Raw genomic sequence first — 21,578 nt, 5'->3', positions numbered from 1 at the left:
CCTATTGGCTCATCTTTTAGGTCCTTTTAAAACTAAAATTAAACACAATCAAATAGAACAACTTAATAGTGCAATTCAAATATGTGTAATGACTCAAAAACCAAGAAATATATGCAAACAAATAAAGACAAACTACAATTATGATTTCAAGAGTAGCAAACGAATCGTATGAAAAGTGAATGCTTTTTAAGACAAGAAATAAATCAAATGCAAAACTAATGAAAAGTCACTTTATCAACACCCAAATATCTCAAATTTAACTTAAGCATAGTAATTAAGTCAATTTAAATAGTAGCAAAACATGTTTTATAGATTGATGCAAATTAGGTTAGTTGATGCAATTTAATATCCGAATTTGAAATGCAAACCAAATAATGTCCAAATGACCCCAAACTTAATATTTAATGTTATTGAACCCAAAAATCTTAGAATATTAATTTTGAAATGATTCCAATATGGTTTGATTTAATCTCCTTTGTATTAGTGTTTTTGCGACAAAAGTTAATCTTTATCTTTTTAGCATCTCTTTTTTTTTAATTTAGTGTTACTGATTTGTAAGGAAAGTAATGAAACCAGCAAGAACACCTTTTATTGTAATAGCAAATGTCCCAAGTAAAAGAAGGAGTAGAAGATTGAAATCAAAGAGAAATTTAAAAGCAAAATATATAAAAAAAAAAATTTCATGAAGGTATAACCTAATTTTCATAATCTAGCTCTGATGCTAACTGATGCAAACCTTTAGGACAACAATCCTAAAACTCACAACAAAGTAGATAAACAACCTAAGAAAACTGAAATTCAGGTTTGGATAAAGTCTTTGACCTAAAGATAACATGTACCTAAGAACTAAAGATATTGGAAAAGAACTTGAACTCGTTGTTTATAGTAAAGCAAGAAACTAAAGTATGCAAACACACCACAAGGCTAATTATACCTTATTAAGTTAGCTGTTTATCTTTATCCCAGCAAAGAACATGATTTCACCATGAAATATCTGAATTATTTAATAATAAGAGACTATCAAAATCTAACAGCCATGAAAAATATATAAAATGCTTATAAAAAACCCTAATGGATATTTATTGGGTTTCAAATCAATGAGCCCAAACTAATAATCACCTAATATAAACTTGATGTCTAAAACAGTCCTAAAACATTGATTTTGGATCAGAACAAACCTAAACTAAAACAAAGTCCTAAACTAAAATTAAAAGCCCTAAAAATACTTAACTAAGAACAACAATAGTCCAAACAAAAGATCTAACCATTACAATAATTAACTTGGCTCCCAAGAACATCTTTCCTTGCTTAAGAAATTCCTTGTAATCGAAACCACTTCCTAATAGAAATAAGAAAGTGTTGTTGCTCTTTGTATATTTCTCAAGCATAGATATTCATGATTTTAATTGCCGATACTAATATATTATTTGTTGTCTTTGACCCTCTCAAATTTAGAAAGACATAAGGGTGACTTGATCTTCTTAAATAGTTGTCTATAAGAATCCTTGTAGACAAAGAAATCCTAACAAAATAAGGAAAAACAATACTAAGGAATCTCTCCCCCTTATAATCCTAACAAACATACCTTTTATGCTACCATTAATCAACCAAACTTGGGCTGATCTATTTAAGCCAAAACCACCTCCATTAGAATTGGGTCAAGTTCACAAACATGGTTAAACCAAGGGTGGCCGAATCTTCATGGATGAAACTAAGGTTGACTATATTAAGATAATATGGTAATCTTAAGTTTATGAATCATTTACCTAGTTTCTTAGTGGATCTTAATATATACACGAGCAATCTCTCTATATAGAATCTTAATGCGAATCAGTTTAGTGCATTTGATACTTAACAAGCACCTATATCTTAGGTTTAGTTTATTTTTTGAAGTAAACAATTTAACATAATCATAAAAGTATAGTTTAATTAAAGAAAATATTGTTTTGATGATTTATGTCATGGATGCTTTAAGAACATATAAGAAAAATACACCAACATTTTGGAATCTATTTTTTAATGTAATTATGCAATACTAAAAAAAAACCCTATGTTGAAAATAAAACAAATAAAATTTAAGAAAAAAATAAAGACAAGTCATGAAGGATACATGAAAAATGCTTTTGCTAATTTTATATATATAAAAAAAAAAACACTATGATGTCATAGAAAAAAATATAAATTGAATATCTAATAAAATGATGTTTTAATATGTTTTAAAATTATTTATTTTATTGAAGTTTTATTTTTAAAAAAAATAGAGAAAAAAATATAATGGGTTCAATAAACATAAGTCATGTTTGGGCCTGAGTTATATAGAGCATTTGGCTTAATGAAAAAAAACAAAACAAAAGGTCATACATAGGGCCTGTAAGAGCAAGCCCGCATAACTCTTTTATGATGGAAATGGGAGTTATTATCTACCTTTATTTTTTTTATTTTTTTTTTTAAAGATAAAGGTAGACTACATATAGTCTACTAAACTAGTTTCCGGCCATACGAGAGGTGGTTGAAAATTGAACTGGAGTTTTTTGGACATAATTTTTTTTATTTTCAATCTAATTTTTACATTAAAACATCTAATAATAATCTTTATCATCTTAATAAATCAATCTCGTAACTCAAAGCACCCTATAATTTGATTGAAAATATATTTAATTTCTGGGAAAAATCACCTTGAAATCCTAATATATTTTTTCAATTAAGATAAAGATGAAAAAACAACTTAATATAACTTTTCTCAAACCCGTTAACAATAAAAATAACTTTTTTTCATGGCTTAAATATAGTCAACAATGACTTTATCTTGGTTTTGCCATTTTACAATGACTTTCTCACACTTTTAGTATTAAAAAAAGAAAAAGAAAATAGAAGGATAGCTAGACTATTTATATAAACAATGTACGGAAAAGCAGCTTGTTTTATTTAATTCCTAAACGATATGCCACCATCTATGCTTTCACTTAAAGCTCATGGGGACTTCACGGGATTCATTTCATGCATTTCTTCGAGTGTAAGAACTCTATAAATGACTCATTCTCACATCATTGGCTTGCTCACAATTAATCCTACTCTCAACACACAGAAAAATGTTAATGGCAAAGCTAGCCGTCCCTCTTCTAAGTCTTTTCTTCTTCCTATCTTTTATCTCTTCTCAGGCAGCTCTTCCCCTCCAAACACCGATCCAGAAGGACCATTCAACCAGCCAATATGTCATCACTGCACACCTCCAAACCCCTCTCAAGCTCACCAAATTGCTCTTGGACCTTGGGGCTACATACACATGGGTAAATTGCGACGACTACACTTCCTCTACTTACCACCATGTCCCCTGTAACAGTTCCACCGCTAATTTACTTGGCGCTTACGCTTGCTTGGACCTCTGCGACGGCCCGCCAAGTCCAAATTGTGGCAACAACTCTTTCCTCTTCCTCCCTGATAACCCCATCAAACCTGTTGACTACAGAAAAGTTAATGGCCTCAACACCGCCCTTATTGACTCCTTCGCCTTGCCCAACACTCAAGGTTCTCTTACTTTGATCAATAATTTCATATTTTCCTGTGCTCGAACTGGTTTTCTCAAAGGCCTGGCTAAAGGTGTCACTGGCTTAGCAGCCTTGGGGGACTCAAACATATCTATCCCGATACAGATCAACAAGGTCTTCTCTTCTTCTCCAAATTGCTTTGCCATCTGCTTGTCAGGATCCAAATCTCAACCTGGCGTGGCTCTTTTCGGTAGCAACGGGCCTTATAATTTTTTGCCAGGGATTGACCTCTCAAAAGCACTTCTTTACACTCCTCTCATTTTGAACCCGTTTGGAAAAGATTCTGAACCACATAAACCCGCACCCTCTTCTGAATATTATATAGGGTTGACTTCCATGAAAGTGAACGGAAAGATGGTGGCTTTGAACAGATCACTATTGGCCATTAATGGTAAGACTGGTTCTGGGGGGACCAAGATCAGCACTGTTGTGTCATACACGAAGTTACAGAGTTCTATTTACAAGGCTTTTATTCTGGCTTTTTCGAAGGAAGCAGCTTCATCTGCTTTCAATCTTACTACAGCAAAGCCTGTGAAGCCATTCAGTGTCTGCTACCCTGCGAGTGCTGTTAAGAACACAAAAATGGGACCTGCTGTACCGATAATAGATCTTGTGCTGGATAGACCAGATGTGGTTTGGAAGATTTTTGGATCGAATTCAATGGTGAGGATTACGAAGAAAACAGTTGACCTTTGGTGCCTGGGTTTTATGGATGCTGGGGTCAATACAATGTTATCAAATTGGATTGGAGGTCCATCTATAGTGATTGGTGGCTATCAATTGGAGGATAACATGCTAAAATTCGATCTACAGTCAAAGAAATTGGGATTCAGCTCGTCAATTCTGTCAGTAGGGACAAATTGTGCCAAATTCAAATTTTCCACCAAATGAGTGTAAACTGATGATGTATAAATAACATCATGTTCGTTATATGCATGCATGCGTTCTTGGATATTCTACCTTCTGTAATTTAATAATCCGAAGAAAGGCCAATCTAGCTATGCAATAAAAGTTTCTGCTCTCAAATAAATTAAGAAAAGGATGTTTCTCAGCTAGAAATATGTGTGTGTGTGTGAAGCTCATTTGCACAGCTTGTGATGCATTGGCCATTCACCATTCCTGGGTCATTGAACGGATTAAATTTTTTTAATATATAAAAAATCTAGATGATGATAGTATTTAAAAAAAAAATGAGATGTAAATTATTAATTGAGAAGAGTTCAATAAGTTTGGTTAATTGAATAATATGATTATAAAAAAGCTAACAACAATTAAAAAAAATAATGAATAATGAAAAAAATTAACACTTACTAATATTATAAAAAGACATTTTCTAAATATTTTTAAGATATCTCAATAATTTTATTTAATAAAATAAATAAATAAAAACTATAAAATTGAAGAAAATTCAAAGTTCAATTACCAACAAATCAAATGATGAAGGAAAAACTTAAAAAATCAATTTTTTTAAAAAAGAAAAAGAACATCTAAGATAACTTTATACAAAAAAAAAAATTGAATAAAACAATAGACGTCAACTCTTAATTAAAATAATGATAAAAGACAAAACTGAAAAATAAAAACATCAAAAAAACTCAAGTCAACTCAGGTTAACTCGACTACCATGCGCTAAGAATATAAGATCAGGATAATCTCATAGAAATAAAAGAGAAAAAAATCATAAAGTTCAAGGTTAAATAACCCAATGTATGCAATATACATGTTGCGGATTGTAGTGTTAAGCTAATGAAGAACATAATGTCTCTCAGTCGCTGACATGTATATTGCATGTATTAGTCTATTTTGTTTTTAAATAATATTTTATATTTATTAAAATATTAATTTACCCTTTAGTCTTTTTAACTATAACTAAAAAATCATGATGAAAATTAAAAAATATCCCCTAATAAAATAATTATTTAATTATTTAACTATACTTTAAAAAGTGAAAATTAAAAAAAAAAAAAAAAAAACTCACATACATCGATTCTAAACACACATATTTAAATGTCATGAACACGGTAAAATGTGAAGATTTGCTTGCACCAGCACGACAACGCGTACATCCGCACATGCATGCAATTCAGCAACAAAACTAGCTAAGCTAGTTGATCCAATCCATAGTTAGCATAGTTGGACTTGTATGAGCTCTAGCTAGTTGACTTCAATAAAATCAACAAAATAAAATATTTAGTTTATCTTTTCTCCTCGGGTGGTACGAAGGATAACAAAGCCCTCACATGATCATTAACTCAACCCCATCTCTCATGTATGTGTGTCTATATATATATATATATACTAACTTAAACGTATCTCAACTAATTTTACGGACCCTAAAATTAACAATCATTTAAGCGATCTTGATATTTATGGAATTCAAACTAATAATCTCTAATAAGTAAACATTAAACCTGACTAATTGAGCTACACATATTGTTGATGATATAGGTAGTTAATCAATATTTGATTCAACTAAGAAAATGGGAAGATATTATTGTACTTAGGTGTTTTATACTAAATATAATATTGATTATTTTAAAAAAATAATAATTTTTTATATCAATATATCAAAATAATATAAAAATATTAAAAAATAATTTTAATAAAAAAAATAAAAATTCATTATTTAAAGAAAAAAACTATTTGGAACACATTTCTAATACGCCCTTAATTGTTCCTGGGAATCTAACTTTTTTGAAAATTCTACTTTCCCAAATCAAATTATATAGTGGAAGTAGTGTAGCTTAACCTGAGAAGTCCCATTTTTTCCAAGCGTTAATAATCTAAATTTAATATTATGACAATTAATTGTATTCTCATTATTGACCATCACAACTTATGCCAAATATTTCTTAAAATTAATATACATTTTGATTCATATATATATATATATACACCCTCAACTTAAATTATTATTCTTATCTCTAAATTTAAAAGGACAGCAAGCAATTTTTTGCTAAAAAAACATTTTAGTTTTTATCATGGATCAAAAAAAATTTATCATATGAAATTTATTAATTTTATATGTTATATTATATTTTATAAAAATTACACTTAGAGATCCTTTTTACTAGTACATTATTTTATTATTTTAAAAAAAATCTTTCATTGGCAAACCTAGTCAAATATCAAAAAGCATTTTATTACGTGACTATGATAGAAAATATAATATTAAATTAATTCAAATATCTTCGTAAATGTATTTTTAGTAATGATAACCATTCCATTAAAATCCTCATATTATATTTAAAAACATCTTAATTTTTAGATAATGCTAAAAATATTTTATAACACAGGAAAGGAATAAAATAAAAAAATGATAAATTCCTAGAAATTCTATATAATACCTTGTTTATTTTTGCATTTTTAAAAAATAATTTTTTTTATTTTTTTCTTTACTTCAAATTAATATTTTTAAATCATTTTAATACATTAACATCAAAAATAATTTTTCCACATCCACACATCTAAAAACTCAAAGTAAACACTGAATTTCTCGGTCACTTTTCCCAAAAAAAAATGAATTTCAAAAGAAAAGGACATCGTTCGATATTAAACAGTAACATCTGGGTCAAACTATTAAAAAAAGAAAAGGAATCAAAAGAAAACACTCATTACTCCAAGCTGTTTTCAATTTGAGCATTACTGTTCTTATGAACGATGAGGACACACAAGCAAAGTCAATTACACCGATCCATTTAGAGAATCCAACGCGTTATCCTAAAATCAAATCCTCTTATCTTCCAGTGGCTCATCGAACTCCACGCGTAATCCGCCTCTTATCTTCCACTTCATGGGTTTTAGTGCAGAGAGTTGAGATATTTTTTTGGTCAAAAGTGATGGCATTGTTATATTGTAAGAAAATACTAAAATGTGTGCATAATTATATTATAAAAATATCTGGAGTTTTTAATATGGCAATCCATGGGGAGGTGTTTAAAACATTGTGCTAAAAGTCTAAAATTTATCCTATGATAATATTTTAAAAAATTAACAGTGATACAAAATATTATTTTATTTTTATTTTTCAGTCTTTAATTTATAGAATGAGAGAGTAATCAAATTCCAGTTGTAGAGAGAGAAAGTTTACATCGACTCGATTAATACAACCATGAAAAGAATTGGTTTTGGTGTCAACGAGTTCAGATTGAAGAAAAAAAAATGAGTGTAAAGAAAATATGGATGTTTTAAAAAAATAAAATTATTTATTTAAACTATGTTGATCTTTTTTATTATAAATTTAATATTATCACAAAGATAAATCTACTTGAGTGTTATATGAATGCAATACATGTTTATGAAGTAAGTTTGAAGTTTGTTATCTATTATTCTAGAAGCCAGTATAAGATAAATAATTTCTCAATAGTTATTTTTGAAATAAATTTTAAGAATAAAGGACTGAAATTAATGTTTAAAATTGTTAAAGATTTTAAGCAAAAAAGGAAAAGGGGCTGTAGAGTTTTGATTCGACAACCACAAGGTTAGGGCAAGGGGAATTTAAGCTTAATGAGAGTATTTGCAACCCAAAAGACTAATGTCTGAGATTTTGTTTTGTAATACGTAACTTTATATTAATAAGGATAACTTTCAATGTTTCTCAATGAGAGTATTTGGATCAAGCTAAAATGTTTCTCATGAATTTTAAAGGCTATGTTACCTTTATAGTAAAATTTCATTGCCACTAGAGATTGGAAAGATTTACAAATAAGACTTGGAAATTACTATTTGGATTTTTTTTATATTTCTTAGTTGATTTAGAATTCTTTTTACTATTTAGTTTATTATTTTTCAGCTTTGTTTAAGACTTTTATTGCTTTTCTTTTATTTTTAAATTCTCTAGTTTGCTTCGTTTCTAGGTTTATTTAAGGAGTTGTAAACCCTTAAAGAAGCATACTAATTGAAAAGAAGATATTTGGAAATAAAATTTTGAATTAGTGTTTTCGTGTGATTTTTATTTTAAAAAAATGTGTGGCTTATTTTGTTTTTTTTTTTTTTTTCCATCAGTGTCAGTTGGTATAAAAGATCAATGATTTCAGGTTATTACTTGTTACATGCTACTATCCTAGGTTATTTTGTTTGTCGTGTGTTACTAAATAAACATAGATGGAAGAGATTACAAAATAAAACATGAATAACATCTCAAATCTTTTCATGTAATTTTGGCATTTTTTGTCATCTTGTTTACATAAAATGGGGTAAATGTTTTTTTTTAAAAAAAACTTCTAAATATTTTGAATTAGCTCCACTATCAAATATAATGTACATTCCACATTCATAATTTTCCATTATGTGAAACATTCTTTTTCTTCCATTTCTAATCTGAAGATGCATTGTCTAACCATTCATGTCTTCATTTCTTTTTTCTTAATGAAATTTTGATAGAATTTTCCTTAAACAAGAACTTTATCCAAATTCTCATTCCACCTTATTAATCAATAATCTATAAGGCATGGGAAAAGTACTGTAGCTTTACCCACGCCTTCTATTTTGTTGTACTTATATATTATTATTATTATCGGTGTTTTTATTATGTACTGCACAGTATAGTCTACAGTAAAACACAGATGCTTTAGTTTTTTGATGATTTATGTCATGGATGCTTTAAGAACATATAAGAAAAATACACCAGAACATTTTGGAATCTATTTTTTAATGTAATTATGCAATACTAAAAAAAACCCTATGTTGAAAATAAAACAAATAAAATTTAAGAAAAAAATAAAGACAAGTAATGAAGGATACATGAAAAATGCTTTTGATAATTTTATATAAAAAAAAAACACTATGATGTCATAAAAAATAAATATAAATTGAATATCTAATAAAATGATGTTTTAATATGTTTTAAAGTTATTTATTTTATTGAAGTTTTATTTAAAAAAGAAAAACAAAGAAAAAATATAATGGGTTCAATAAATATAAGTCATGTTTGGGCCTGAGTTATATAGAGCATTTGGCTTAATGAAAAAAACAAAACAAAAAGTCATACATAGGGCCTGCAAGAGCAAGCCCGCATAACTCTTTTATGATGGAAATATGAGTTATTATCTACTTTTATTTTTTTTTTATTTTTTTTAAAAAGATAAAGGCAGACTACATATAGTTTACTAAACTTGTTTCCGGCCATACAAGAGGTGGTTGAAAATTGAGCTGGAGTTTTTTTGACATAATTTTTTTTATTTTCAATCTAATTTTTACATTAAAACATTTAATAATAATAATTATCATCTTAATAAATCAATCTTATAACTCAAAGCACCTTAAAATTTGCTTGAAAATATATTTAAACCTCGGAAAAAATCACCTTAAAACCCTAATGTATTTTTTCAAATAAGATATATAAGGATGAAAAAACAACTTAATATAACTTTTCTCAAACCTGTTGACAATAAAAATAACTTTTTTTCATGGCTGAGATATAGTCAACAATGACTTTATCTTGGTTTTGCCATTTTACAAGGACTTTCTCACACTTTTGGTATTAAAAAAAACGAAAAATAGAAGGATAGCTAGAATATTTATATAAACAATGTACGGAAAAGCAGCTTGTTTTATTTAATTCCTAAACGATATGCCACCATCTATGCTTTCACTTAAAGCTCATGGGGACTTAACGAGATTCATTTCATGCATTTCTTCAAGTGTAAGAACTCTATAAATGAAAAAAAAGTATTGTGTACTGCACAGTATTGTGTACAATAATTTAAGAACTCTATAAATTAAACTATAGAATTTTCCTTAAACAAGAACTTTATCCAAATTCTCATTCCACCTTATTAATCAATAATCTATAAGGCATGGGAAAAGTATCGTAGCTTTACCCACGCCTTCTATTTTGTTTGTACTTATATATTATTATTATTATCAGTGTTTTATTGTGTACTGCACAGTATAGTCCACAGTAAAACACGGATACTTTAGTTTTTTTTTTCTAAGTTGTTTTTTTATTATTATTATTTTACCTTTTAGCTGTTTTTTCTTTTTTCATTCTTTATGCCTTTTGGGTTTTTTTTTTTTTTTTTTGCTTCTTTCTTTGTTCTTTTTTCTTTTAATAAATTTTTTTTGTTAATGTTAATTTTTTTATTTAGTTATCAGACTTTCATAATACATATCCTAGGTTAACCTGGTTTGACGAGTTAACCCAGAATTGTTTTTTATTTTTTTTCTTTTTAATTAATTTTTTTCATTTACTTTAGTTTGTTAATGTTAAATTTCTTTCTATTTAATTATCAAACTTTCATGATATATATCCCAGGTTTGATGGATTAACCTAGTTTCACGGGTGAACCCAGTTAATTATGGGTTAACTCGTCAATTGTCTTTTGTTTTTTTTTTCTTTTAATAATTTTTTTTATTTAATTTAGTTTGTTGATATTAAATTTCTTTTTATTTAGTTATAAAACTTTCATATCACGGATTTCAAGATTGACGAGTTAACCTAGTTAATTTAGATTTTTTTTTCTTTTTTTTTCATGTAGGTTTTTTTTTTGTGTGTTTTTCCTTTTACTTATTTTTTTTATTGTTTAATTTAGTTCATTAATATTAATTTTATTCTATTTAGTTACCGCACTCTCATGACATGAATCTCAAGTTTGATGGGTTAACCTGATTTGGCGCCTTAACCCATAAGATTCAAATTTTTTTCTTTTTCTTCATTAGTATTTTTGCTTTCAATTTCATCTTTTAATATTGTAAGTATAACCAAAAGAGATCAACCTTTCACTGTAATGGCATTATGCAAATCCACAGTGAAAGGATCTACCTTTTAGTTATAGGTTTTTTTTTTGTTGTTTTTTTTCTTTGATTTTTTTAATTAATGTTTTTTTTTAAAAAAAATTTACTTTGTTAATATTAATTTTTTTTCTATTTCATTATCACACTCTCATGACATAGATCCCAAGTTTAACGGATTAACCTGGTTTGGCGGGTTAAACCAGTTAATTCAATTTTACAGTGCACTGTGAAAAAATTGATGCCTTTAGTTTCTTTTTTTGGTTTTTTTCTTTGTTTTTTTAATTTATTTTCTTAATATTTATTTATTTTATTTAATTATCAGACTTTTTATGACACAGATTCCAGGTTTAACGGGTTAACCTGATTTGACGAGTTAACTCAGTTGATTCAGATTTTTTTTTTCTTCATTAGTTTTTTTTCTTCTTGTAGGTTTTTTTTCTCTTTTTTTTTTCAATATTATAAATATTACTCTTGGGTCAGGCGTTGTAGCCAAACCCCAAGATTTTTATGTATAGCTTTGCAGAAAGACCTAACACTTTTAAAGCTTAGTTTTTTATATATATATTTTTTATGCAAAAAAAATTGACCCGCGGCATCGCGCGCATGATGTAAGTAGTAATAACTATATTGATGATTAGTGCTTAAAAGTGCATTTTTATTAAGGTTTATATCATCATTTTGCATTTGAAGTATCAATAACTCCTTAACTAAAGCATGTTTTATAATAACATGTCTAATAATATAATATACCTTTAATTTATGGTAAATCTTCATCTTAAATGCATGCCTATCATATAAATGAAAGGATTGATTGATGAGTTTAAATACTAAAATTAAAAGGACAAAGAGAGGGTCAAACTTAGAAAAGAGATGTTGATGCAGTCCAAACTAGAACACTGTTCGGTAATTAAGTTATATCTGGAGCTGTTGATCTCGGATTTAGGTCTTCTTTATATGGATAAAAAGGTAAGACATAAGCCTACAACTTTCATGGGAGTCCAAGATTTAAAAATGTTGTTTTCAAGTCCAAATTATAGCAACAATAGAAAAGTCTGAATTTATCCTACAGCCTAGACATTGTTTAGTGTTCAGCCCATATCTCAAGTTCTAGAAGTTCAAATAACCTCAATTGTTTTTTCTGGAAAGATAAAACAATTTCCTAAAACTTTCATGAGTATAGTTGGTTCCAATTATGATGTTAACAATGACGTTTTGTTCAGATAAGAAGATAAGGATTTTCACTAAGTCAAGAGTTGGCCACCTACTCAACAATTAGTCATCAAATCAATAGTTTCAAATTTTGGTCTATAAAAAGAGGCATTTGCCATGCATTTAGGATCTTGGTTGTTCATATCAAGATCACGCTCTTTATTTTTTTTATTTATATTTTTGTAATGTTTAAGTTTTATTTCATGTTATATTTTTCTTAATCTTTTATTTATGTTTTTCATTTCCTTTACTATACTTATGTTCTTATGTTGTTTATTTATGTTTCTCTTCTTCATTATGTTTAGCTAAGTTTATTATGTCAAGGTGAAAAGGTTTCACTAATGGTGTTAGAATAGGTATAATATAAACTTAAGATGGACTTCAATGTTTATATCTAAGAAAGTTTGTTATTAACGTGTCTTATCTTTTTATCTTACTAATTCTTAATACCTTACTTGTTAAATGATTAATCTAGATTTATGTTGTATAACACTTGGCACTGTCATAGGCAACCGTATGGTATAATCTACACATGTGCTATGAAAGGAACTTGATTTGTTGTTAACATAAGTTAGCATCATGAATTCCTGACAATATTTAAAAGTTTGGTGTTACTTAAATAAGATAATTAATATGATCATGTTAACAATTTGTAATGAACTATTAATGTTAAATAATCCGATTGAAACCTTCTTTGTGTGTAGTTTCTAGTTGATTAATAAAAAGAGTTTATACTATACTTATTTATAAAACCATTATTGGATCCTCTAATCTTAACAATTATTTTATCATTGTTTAATCCTTACAATAATATTCCATAAAATTCTCATAAACTCTTTATTTTATTAAATATATAATAATTTGTAATTTATATAGTTCACATCTCTGTAATTCGACCCCGATCTTGCTAGGTTATTTATTACTTCGACACTCCTGCATTTGGGATAAGATATCAATTTTTTAGTCGTGTCAATTGACATCACATTTCATTACCTCACATTCACAAGTAACTTATATTATGTCATATAAGTCATTATGCCCAATAATTTATTTGGGATTTCAAGATTTCTACAATACTCAACTAATTACATAAAATATTCTTTTTATTATATTCAATCTTGTAATTACATACATTAAATCTACTTGTAAAATTATACAATAAATTTATCAAATTATACCTAAGTAAGATAAAAGAAAATAAGATGATTTTATTGGAATTACGATGGCAAACATGTAATACATGCAACCATGTATAATTCTTAATTTTATCAACTCATCAATTTTAGAATTAACCAAACTAGTATTTTTGAAAGCGTCATGAATGAACTTCACATTATCAATACTTTTTCGGTCACTTTTATCTAAATTATACATCCAACTTATTTTATTTCTATTCTCCCTATTAAATATCCCTTTCTTAGTATTGTAATTCTCCTAACATTCCTTAACATTTAGATCCCATAACATCCCTAAAATTCAACACACAACATTCACAACATCATTTAAGGTTGTTTATGCAATCACTACTCTCTCTCTCTCTCTCTCTCTCTCTCTCTCTTAATTTGAAAAGTATCAATATTTTCTAACTCATTAAGATTTTACTAAATTTTAGCAAAGTTTTTATTTATTATATAATTTAATTAATTATATTATTCATACACAAGATACTATACCATACATGATATTAATTTAAGTCTTTGAATTTACAAAAAACCAAAATATCATACATCATCATAAAATATCTATCAATTAAAACTCCAAAAGACTAATTATGCAACTTCTTAATCTACCACTACCTAGGTCTAACACAAAAGTAACAACTAGTAATTACTCCTGACAGACCTAAAAGGTACTTGTAAATAAGATTAAATTTATTTATTGATTTTTGCAAATTAATAATAATTTATTTAGGTTGTAAGTAATATCTCAAATTTTTATCTAGAAATTGTTAAAACTGTTCTTTCAAATCATTTAATGATTTCTCATTATATCAATCCATTTAGCTCAAGACTAATCTCAAAATATTCATGAAACTATTAATCATCCCAGCATTTTCAAAGGGAAGCCAACCATTTGGTTTTCTTTCATGAACTCCAATTAATCTGGCAGATCCATTATGATTGTCAATCAATCCGATATTTTCAGTTGGAAGCCAACAATTCAGTATTCCATCATGAACACTAATCAATCTAGCACACCCATTATGGTTGATAATCAATCTAGGATTCCTAATTGGAAGCCAACAATACAATGTTCCTTCGTGATCACCAATCATTCTGGCAAACTTATTATGGTTAAAAAATCAATTTGGCATCTTTCTGGGCAATCAACTTCATTTTGTTCGGGTTGACTGATCCCGGTTTTGGTTTGTTTAAGCGATTAGTTTGTATATATTTTTTGAACTTGTTGGTTTACCAACATGGTCACTTTTGATCTTAATACATATTTGCATTTTGATATAAAAAAAAATATTCATTTGATGAATTATATCTACAAATTACCGTATATTGTGTGTTTATTTGTCTTTGTATGGTTGAGTGATTATCATACCAAATTTTTTATAGAATTTATAAACTTTTTTAAAATTTAATTAATTTATTATGATTTATATTTCTTGTTTATATCTTGTTATAGATATAAAATGAGAATGATGAATTAGATGTAACTTTATTTCTTCTGCAATGTTCTTATTAAGTAAAATTACAAACTTTCTTTGGAATTTTAAATTAGCAATGTAGAAGAAAATTATGCGTTAATTTGGTACCGGAGCACCGCTAATTCCAGGTTTCAACGCCACAGCAGCATCTTTTCCCCTCACGGACACAGTGCTCTCAGCTCCGCCAGCAACCTCTTTCACCCACAGCACAACTCCCGGAAACAAACTATCTCTCAGCCCTAAACCAGGGTAACCAAATCACCATAAGAACCGAATCCTCCTAATTCCCCAACAAAAACAATCTCCCCGTCGACAAGCACCATAAGCCTGACCACCAACACCCGATCCTTTCTCATGCTAGGGTGAAAACCTAGCAAGATTTGTTAGCAGCAGCCCGCTGAAAAACCAACCTAAATTGCAGCAAAAAGACCTGAATCCACCCTTTTCACGCCAAGAACAAAATCACACCAGCCTTGATTTTGCCCGGGAATCACACCCTCAAGCACACCTCCTTTTCATCAAAATTCCACCAACAACCGCGAGTGAGCTTTGACAGCCTGTATCAATTTATGGAAAAAGATTTTGTTTCTCTAAGTTGTCTGTTTTAGTATTTACAAGGCACGTGAGAAGCACGTGCCTTGCAAGAACAGATCTCCAAGTGCTGCCAGTAGGTATTGTGTGGTTCATACACGCCAACAGTGTTTCCAGTCTCTATTTCAGCAATTTATCGGTGTTTTTTTTCTTTCGTTAGCTTTCATCTGCTTCACTGTTTTATGGTAATCTTTGTAATAATGGACAATAATAAGGAAAGAATATGAATGAGCATGCGAGATGCTTGATGCCTGGATAACTCCGGGGATTTATAATCGCCGAGGAAATTTAAGGTGCTCGGAGTGATAAGGAAATTCAATCCCTCTTGTTCGGATTTATTTTTTGCAGAAAAATGGTTTTTTTTTTTTTTTTTTTTTTTTTTGCTTTTTTCTATTTTCTTATCTATGTGGGGTGCAACAAGATAAAAACCAAGGTGGAGAAAACAAATTGCCACTAGATGGTTGTTTTGAAGATTCTGTACGTTACAGGCATCTGTATATGCAAGAAAAGTAATCAAATTGAAAGATCTGGTCATGTTGTGAGGGTAATGTGAAGTCACTTATTTATTTATTTATTTGGAACTTACATTTCATTGTTGAATGTAGATTTAGAACTTTCGATTTGAAGCTCACACTGCACCTGAACTTATTTAAATAACTACTGGAAGCAGTGACCAGTTTCCACACAAGTAGCTAGCAGCCTATAACTACACTTGAACACTACTAGAAGTAATCTGGGAGCTTGCTGCAGCCATGGTCAAATCTTTTGAATGAGAATCTGTACACCATCTCCGGGTTCTACAATCATTCTATAAGCAGGAGAGTGATGATACTTGGGAGACAGGGAGAAGCTAAACTTGGAAACAATGAGGGAGAGGACAACCTTCAATTCAACCATGGCGAAGTTCTTGCCCAAGCACAGGCGAGGGCCAACCCCAAACGGAATGTAAGCTTGAGGGAACTTGCAAGCTTTCGAGACGCCACGGGCGAACCTCTCAGGTTTGAACTCGTTAGCATCCGATCCCCATACCGCAGGATCTCTATGCAATGTTGGTATCAATGTCCATAAACATACGCCCTTTGAAATAACAATGTTTCCGAGTTGGGTTTCTTCAAGTGCTTCTCTTGAAACAAATGCTGCTGGTGGGTACAGACGGAGGGCTTCTTGAATCACCATCGTCACCTGCAGGAGTATATATGCATGGTAACTATTTATATATATATATATATAAAAATGTATGTATATGCAAGTGCTAGCTTGTTGTTGCATAGTTTTTTTTTTTCTTTAAGAGACTACCGGAATTTCTAAAGTTTTGATGGTTATCAGTGTACCGTTTTCAGATGATGGAGTGAATCCACAGATAGCAAGCCATCCTTGGATATTTCAGCTAGTTCTTTCCTTATACCAACTTGCCATTCTGGATGTAAAGCAAGAAGCATCAAGCACCAGGAGGCGGCAACAGCCGTTGATTCATGACCAGCAAAGTATATAGTCTTGCAATTATCAACCACGAAGCTCTTGGATGCATCCTTGCCCAGACTCTGATCATTGATGGCACCTTCAAGCAGTAACAGCATTAAATCTTTTTCTCTTGAATTTGTCTCTTGACATTCTTGTTGACGTTCTTTCACTGCCTCCCAAATCAGTGACTCGACCTCTCTCTCCAGATTGCTGATCTTGCTTTTCTTCTTCACTGGCAAGAATCTGTTTCAACATTGCACAGGTAAAAATACATAACAGCTGCAGCAATTTATTCTCTTGATCAGTTTGGTACTATGGCTGAAGTCATCATAGAGTATATAAATTTCATAAGAAAAAGAAGAGCACACCCAAAATTAGTAGTCCCAAAGAGGATGTTTTGACTGGAAAATGTTTGTTGAAGACTCCTGAGCTTAGAAAAAATCTGTTTGCCTTTAGAATATGAACTACCAAAGCAAGCCCTTGAGATGACAACTGCAGAGAGCTCTCTCAGATCCTCGTCTACCTTAACGTCAGCTGTGATGCCACCCTGGGCCTCAATGTACTCTTCCCATTTCTTTAGCAATGGCTGAGCTGCCTCCACCATTAGCCCCACCATTCCCTGAAAGTTTACACATTAATCCATGGCCGCAGCCATGTTGCTGCTAGACAAATACGGATAACTAATATTGCCACAAAACACGACTCCATATTCTAAGCAACACCAGCCTGCCTAAATGAACTGTTTCTCCATGATTTAGTTACCTTGACCTTGTCCATGTAGAACTCAGGCGCGACTATTTTCCTCTGCTGAGCCCAAACGAGGCCGTTTGACCTCACAATGCCACTTCCGAGCAAAGGCGCCATTCTCTTGGTCAGGTAAGAAGGTTTGCCTAAATCCAAAGAAATCATCTGATTCATCTCCTTCACTAGCTCCGGCTCATTTACATACAAGTGTTGCCGCAATCCTGTTGAATACGTGTATACTGGACCTGCATGAAGGAGCTCTGATTATAATACTAATAATAAAAATAGTTAAAAAATAAAAATAAAAATAAACCCATGTTGCCTAGAGAAAGGATGAATATCGATGATCATAATTGTGAGATATTTGGATTTTTCTTCCAAGGAAAAAAAAGTACTAAAAATGAGAAAAATATTATTCATGCCACAATAATATACTAGCAAGAATAAAACAAGGAGTGACGTTCCTCAGGCAACCATAAATAAACCATCCATGCTCAATTATTAAATGGGCCAGGTCTTGAAACACGAGATTTTGGACTTGACCCGGTCCTTAGCCTCACCATTGCCAGCTTTACATGGATCTATGCAAGTTTGCAATTCGATTTGACTGCTGCAACAATTATTTTAATGTCTGTTTAGATGGTAGGACAGCTGAAAGTATTTTTTACTTAAAAATATATTAAAAATAATATTTTTAAATTTATAAAAAATGATATTAATTTTAAATAAAAAATTAATTTTTAAATTTTTAAAAACACAAATAATTCAATCGATTCCCAAACATAGTGTTAATAATTATTATTCCACTATTATATTTTATTTTATGATATGGTTATCAAGCCATCCTCAAGTATATTTATTTACTGGGACTACGAAACAAGAATCCTAAGAGGATTGTATCCCTACGCAGTGCTTTTTACAAAACTATTTCTTACTCCAAATATACTAAGATATTTATTTTTATCCACAAATTTTAGGATTGTGTTGTTTTTAAGCTTTTAAACATCTTAAAAACTCTATTGAAAACATGTTGGATCAAACCTCCATAAAATAGTTGTGTTGGAGGAATTATTATTATGTGTGTATTTTTAAAATTTGAAGATTTTTAAAGTGTTATTTTATATTATAAAATAGTTGTTTTTGGGTTTAAAAATAATTACATTTTCTAGAACTAATACAAAGAAATCAAAAGTCTTATATAACAAAACAAAATATTCTTCTAAGAACACACAATAAGCTTGTTTAGTTTTGTATGAAGTTAAGAAAATAAAAGGGAAGGTGTTTTCAAACAATCAAATGATATATATTTATAGTATTTGATGATTAATAACTAAAATTATACCGTTAATTGTCTATAAAATATGATGAATTTTTCTATAACCATGGTTTCCAAACAACCAAATAATATGCATTTATAGTATTTGGTCATCAATAACTAAAATTATATTTTTAGGTTTAAAAATAATTACACTTTGTAGAACTAATACAAAGAAATTAAAAGTCCTATATAACAAAACAAAATATTCTTCTAAGAACACACGAAAAGCTTGTTTAGTTTTGTATGAAGTTAAGAAAATGAAAGGGAATGTGTTTTCAAACAATCAAATGATATATATTTACAGTATTTGGTGATTAATAACTAAAATTATACCGTTAATTGTCTATAAAGTATGATGAATTTTTCTATAACCATGGTTTCCAAACAACCAAATAATATGCATTTACAGTATTTGGTCATCAATAACAAAAATTATATTTTTGGGTTTAAAAATAATTACATTTTCTAGAACTAATACAAAGAAATCAAAAGTCTTATATAACAAAACAAAATATTCTTCTAAGAACACACAACAAGCTTGTTTAGTTTTGTATGAAGTTAAGAAAATGAAAGGGAAGGTGTTTTCAAACAATCAAATGATATACATTTATAGTATTTGGTGATTAATAACTAAAATTATACCGTTAATTGTCTATAAAGTATGATGAATTATTCTATAATCATGGTTTCCAAACAACCAAATAATATGTATTTATAGTATTTGATGATCAATAACTAAAATTATACCGTTAATTGTCTATAAAGTATGATGAATTCTTCTACAACCATGGTTTTTTTTAATGAAATAACATTATTAAACTAATTTTAGAATTGAATATTCGATTGAGACTTTAAATTTCTAGCACAATCTCACTCAAACACGTTATAAGAGTATATTTCTCCTCTCACATTTATATATTGTTTATGATGATTTCTACTCGTAGCTAGATCATGAACCGGGAGATGAAGCCCTTCAGGAATACAGAAATTATATATATATATATATATATATATATATATATATATATATATATATATATATATAGAGAGAGAGAGAGAGAGAGAGAGAGAGAGAGAGCGATCAGCAGAGAAAATTACAGGTAGCTAGACAGGAGTAATTAGAGGAGAGAGATTCTTACACCGTATTCTTTTCTGCACAGTTCAAAGTATGGGAAGAATATATATCATAATTATAGTGAAGATAGTGCTGTGACAATGACATTATATATTTGGTGATAATTTTTGAACTGATGCGTAATTACATAATGTAAGAAATACGAATGCCAATTCCATGAGTTGCAAATTAAAGTTGAGAACAATTTAAGTGTATATATATACAGCGAGCAGCAGAGAAAATTACAGGTAGCTAGACAGGAGTAATTAGAGGAGAGAGATTCCTATACCGTATTCTTTTCTCCACTGTTCAAAGTACGGGAAGACTGTAGAAGTATAGTCATGGGCTATGAAATCTGGAGCTTGAAAACTGGAAGCTTTGAGAGTGTTGAGTTGGATTTTCTGCATCGCCGGGAGGTTCCCATACAGGAAAGACGGCGGCGGTCCTTGTATGCCTTGCATTCTAAGCTTCCTCTTGATCCTCTCCGACTTCAGCAGGACAGCGTAGCAGACGTGCATTAGGAAGAAAACCAGTGCAAGAAGGGCTAGAGAAGAAACCAGTCCCAGGCTCGGAGGAGAGAGCTCCATTTCTTCCGCTCTAGAAATAATGCTGCAGCCAACTAGGCCGCCTTTGATTATATATATATATATATATATATATATATATATATATACTGCTCAGGCTAGCTATTAGCTATACATGGATGGTACATGTATGCATGTATGTGCATCATGTGTGCAAGCTCCTCCTCCCTCGTATAGTCGTATTCATAAATAGACACACACACATGTATGTATGCATGTATGTATACTTGTTTCAATGATTGACTTGAAAGACAAGATATCAATTTAAGGCCTCTCTTTAAACGAAGGGTCATTGCATTTGGTCAAGGACAATGGCATCACTTACAATATTGCAATATTATATTATGACTGAACATTTTTTATTAGTCAAAATCAGCTTCCCAGCTAGCTGGCACTAGGACACGTGTCTGTCGTTCAGTTCCCTTGATTGATGATCTATTTATTGTTGCCATACTTGATTACTTGGTATCCAACTGCCCCACGGGTTATTATTATTGAGGGAGGGAAACGGGTAAATGCAGGTCGTATTCTTTTTATATTTAATGAGTATTCATTATTCATTAATTAATAAGAAATAAAGTAGTTTTATTTCAATATTTAGGTATGTATATATTATATTATA

At 29.8% G+C, this 21,578-nt stretch overlaps 2 protein-coding genes across 2 annotated transcripts; one reads left to right on the top strand and one right to left on the bottom strand.

Moving 5' to 3' along the window:
- Window positions 1-2,964: 2,964 nt before the first annotated feature.
- Window positions 2,965-4,657, top strand: LOC118036204 (probable aspartic proteinase GIP1). The gene has a single exon (XM_035041894.2). It carries the CDS (start codon window positions 3,090-3,092, stop codon window positions 4,434-4,436), a length of 1,347 nt encoding a protein of 448 aa, XP_034897785.1. The 5' UTR covers window positions 2,965-3,089; the 3' UTR covers window positions 4,437-4,657.
- Window positions 4,658-16,271: 11,614 nt separating this feature from the next.
- LOC118036202 (cytochrome P450 714A1) lies at window positions 16,272-21,006 on the bottom strand. The gene is made up of 5 exons (XM_035041893.2): window positions 20,662-21,006; window positions 17,959-18,185; window positions 17,565-17,815; window positions 17,067-17,439; window positions 16,272-16,917 (listed from the first exon to the last, which is right to left on the bottom strand). The coding sequence occupies exons 1-5, from the start codon at window positions 20,957-20,959 to the stop codon at window positions 16,492-16,494; spliced, it is 1,575 nt and encodes a 524-aa protein (XP_034897784.1). The 5' UTR covers window positions 20,960-21,006; the 3' UTR covers window positions 16,272-16,491.
- Between the last annotated feature and the right edge of the window lie 572 nt (window positions 21,007-21,578).

This window comes from Populus alba, chromosome 19 (assembly GCF_005239225.2).
Source record: "Populus alba chromosome 19, ASM523922v2, whole genome shotgun sequence".
In the NCBI taxonomy this organism is placed as follows: domain Eukaryota; kingdom Viridiplantae; phylum Streptophyta; class Magnoliopsida; order Malpighiales; family Salicaceae; genus Populus; species Populus alba.
This window is presented reverse-complemented; position numbering and strand designations above follow the sequence as displayed.

Excerpts from the sequence above, each read along its gene's own strand:
- LOC118036204 (XM_035041894.2), top strand. The coding sequence starts at position 3,090 with ATGTTAATGGCAAAGCTAGCCGTCCCTCTTCTAAGTCTTTTCTTCTTC.
- LOC118036202 (XM_035041893.2), bottom strand. The coding sequence starts at position 20,959 with ATGGAGCTCTCTCCTCCGAGCCTGGGACTGGTTTCTTCTCTAGCCCTT. Across the intron at positions 17,816-17,958 it reads TCTACATGGACAAGGTCAAG|GGAATGGTGGGGCTAATGGT; the intron begins GTAACTAAATCA and ends GTAAACTTTCAG. Across the intron at positions 16,918-17,066 it reads CACTCCATCATCTGAAAACG|GTGACGATGGTGATTCAAGA; the intron begins GTACACTGATAA and ends ATACTCCTGCAG.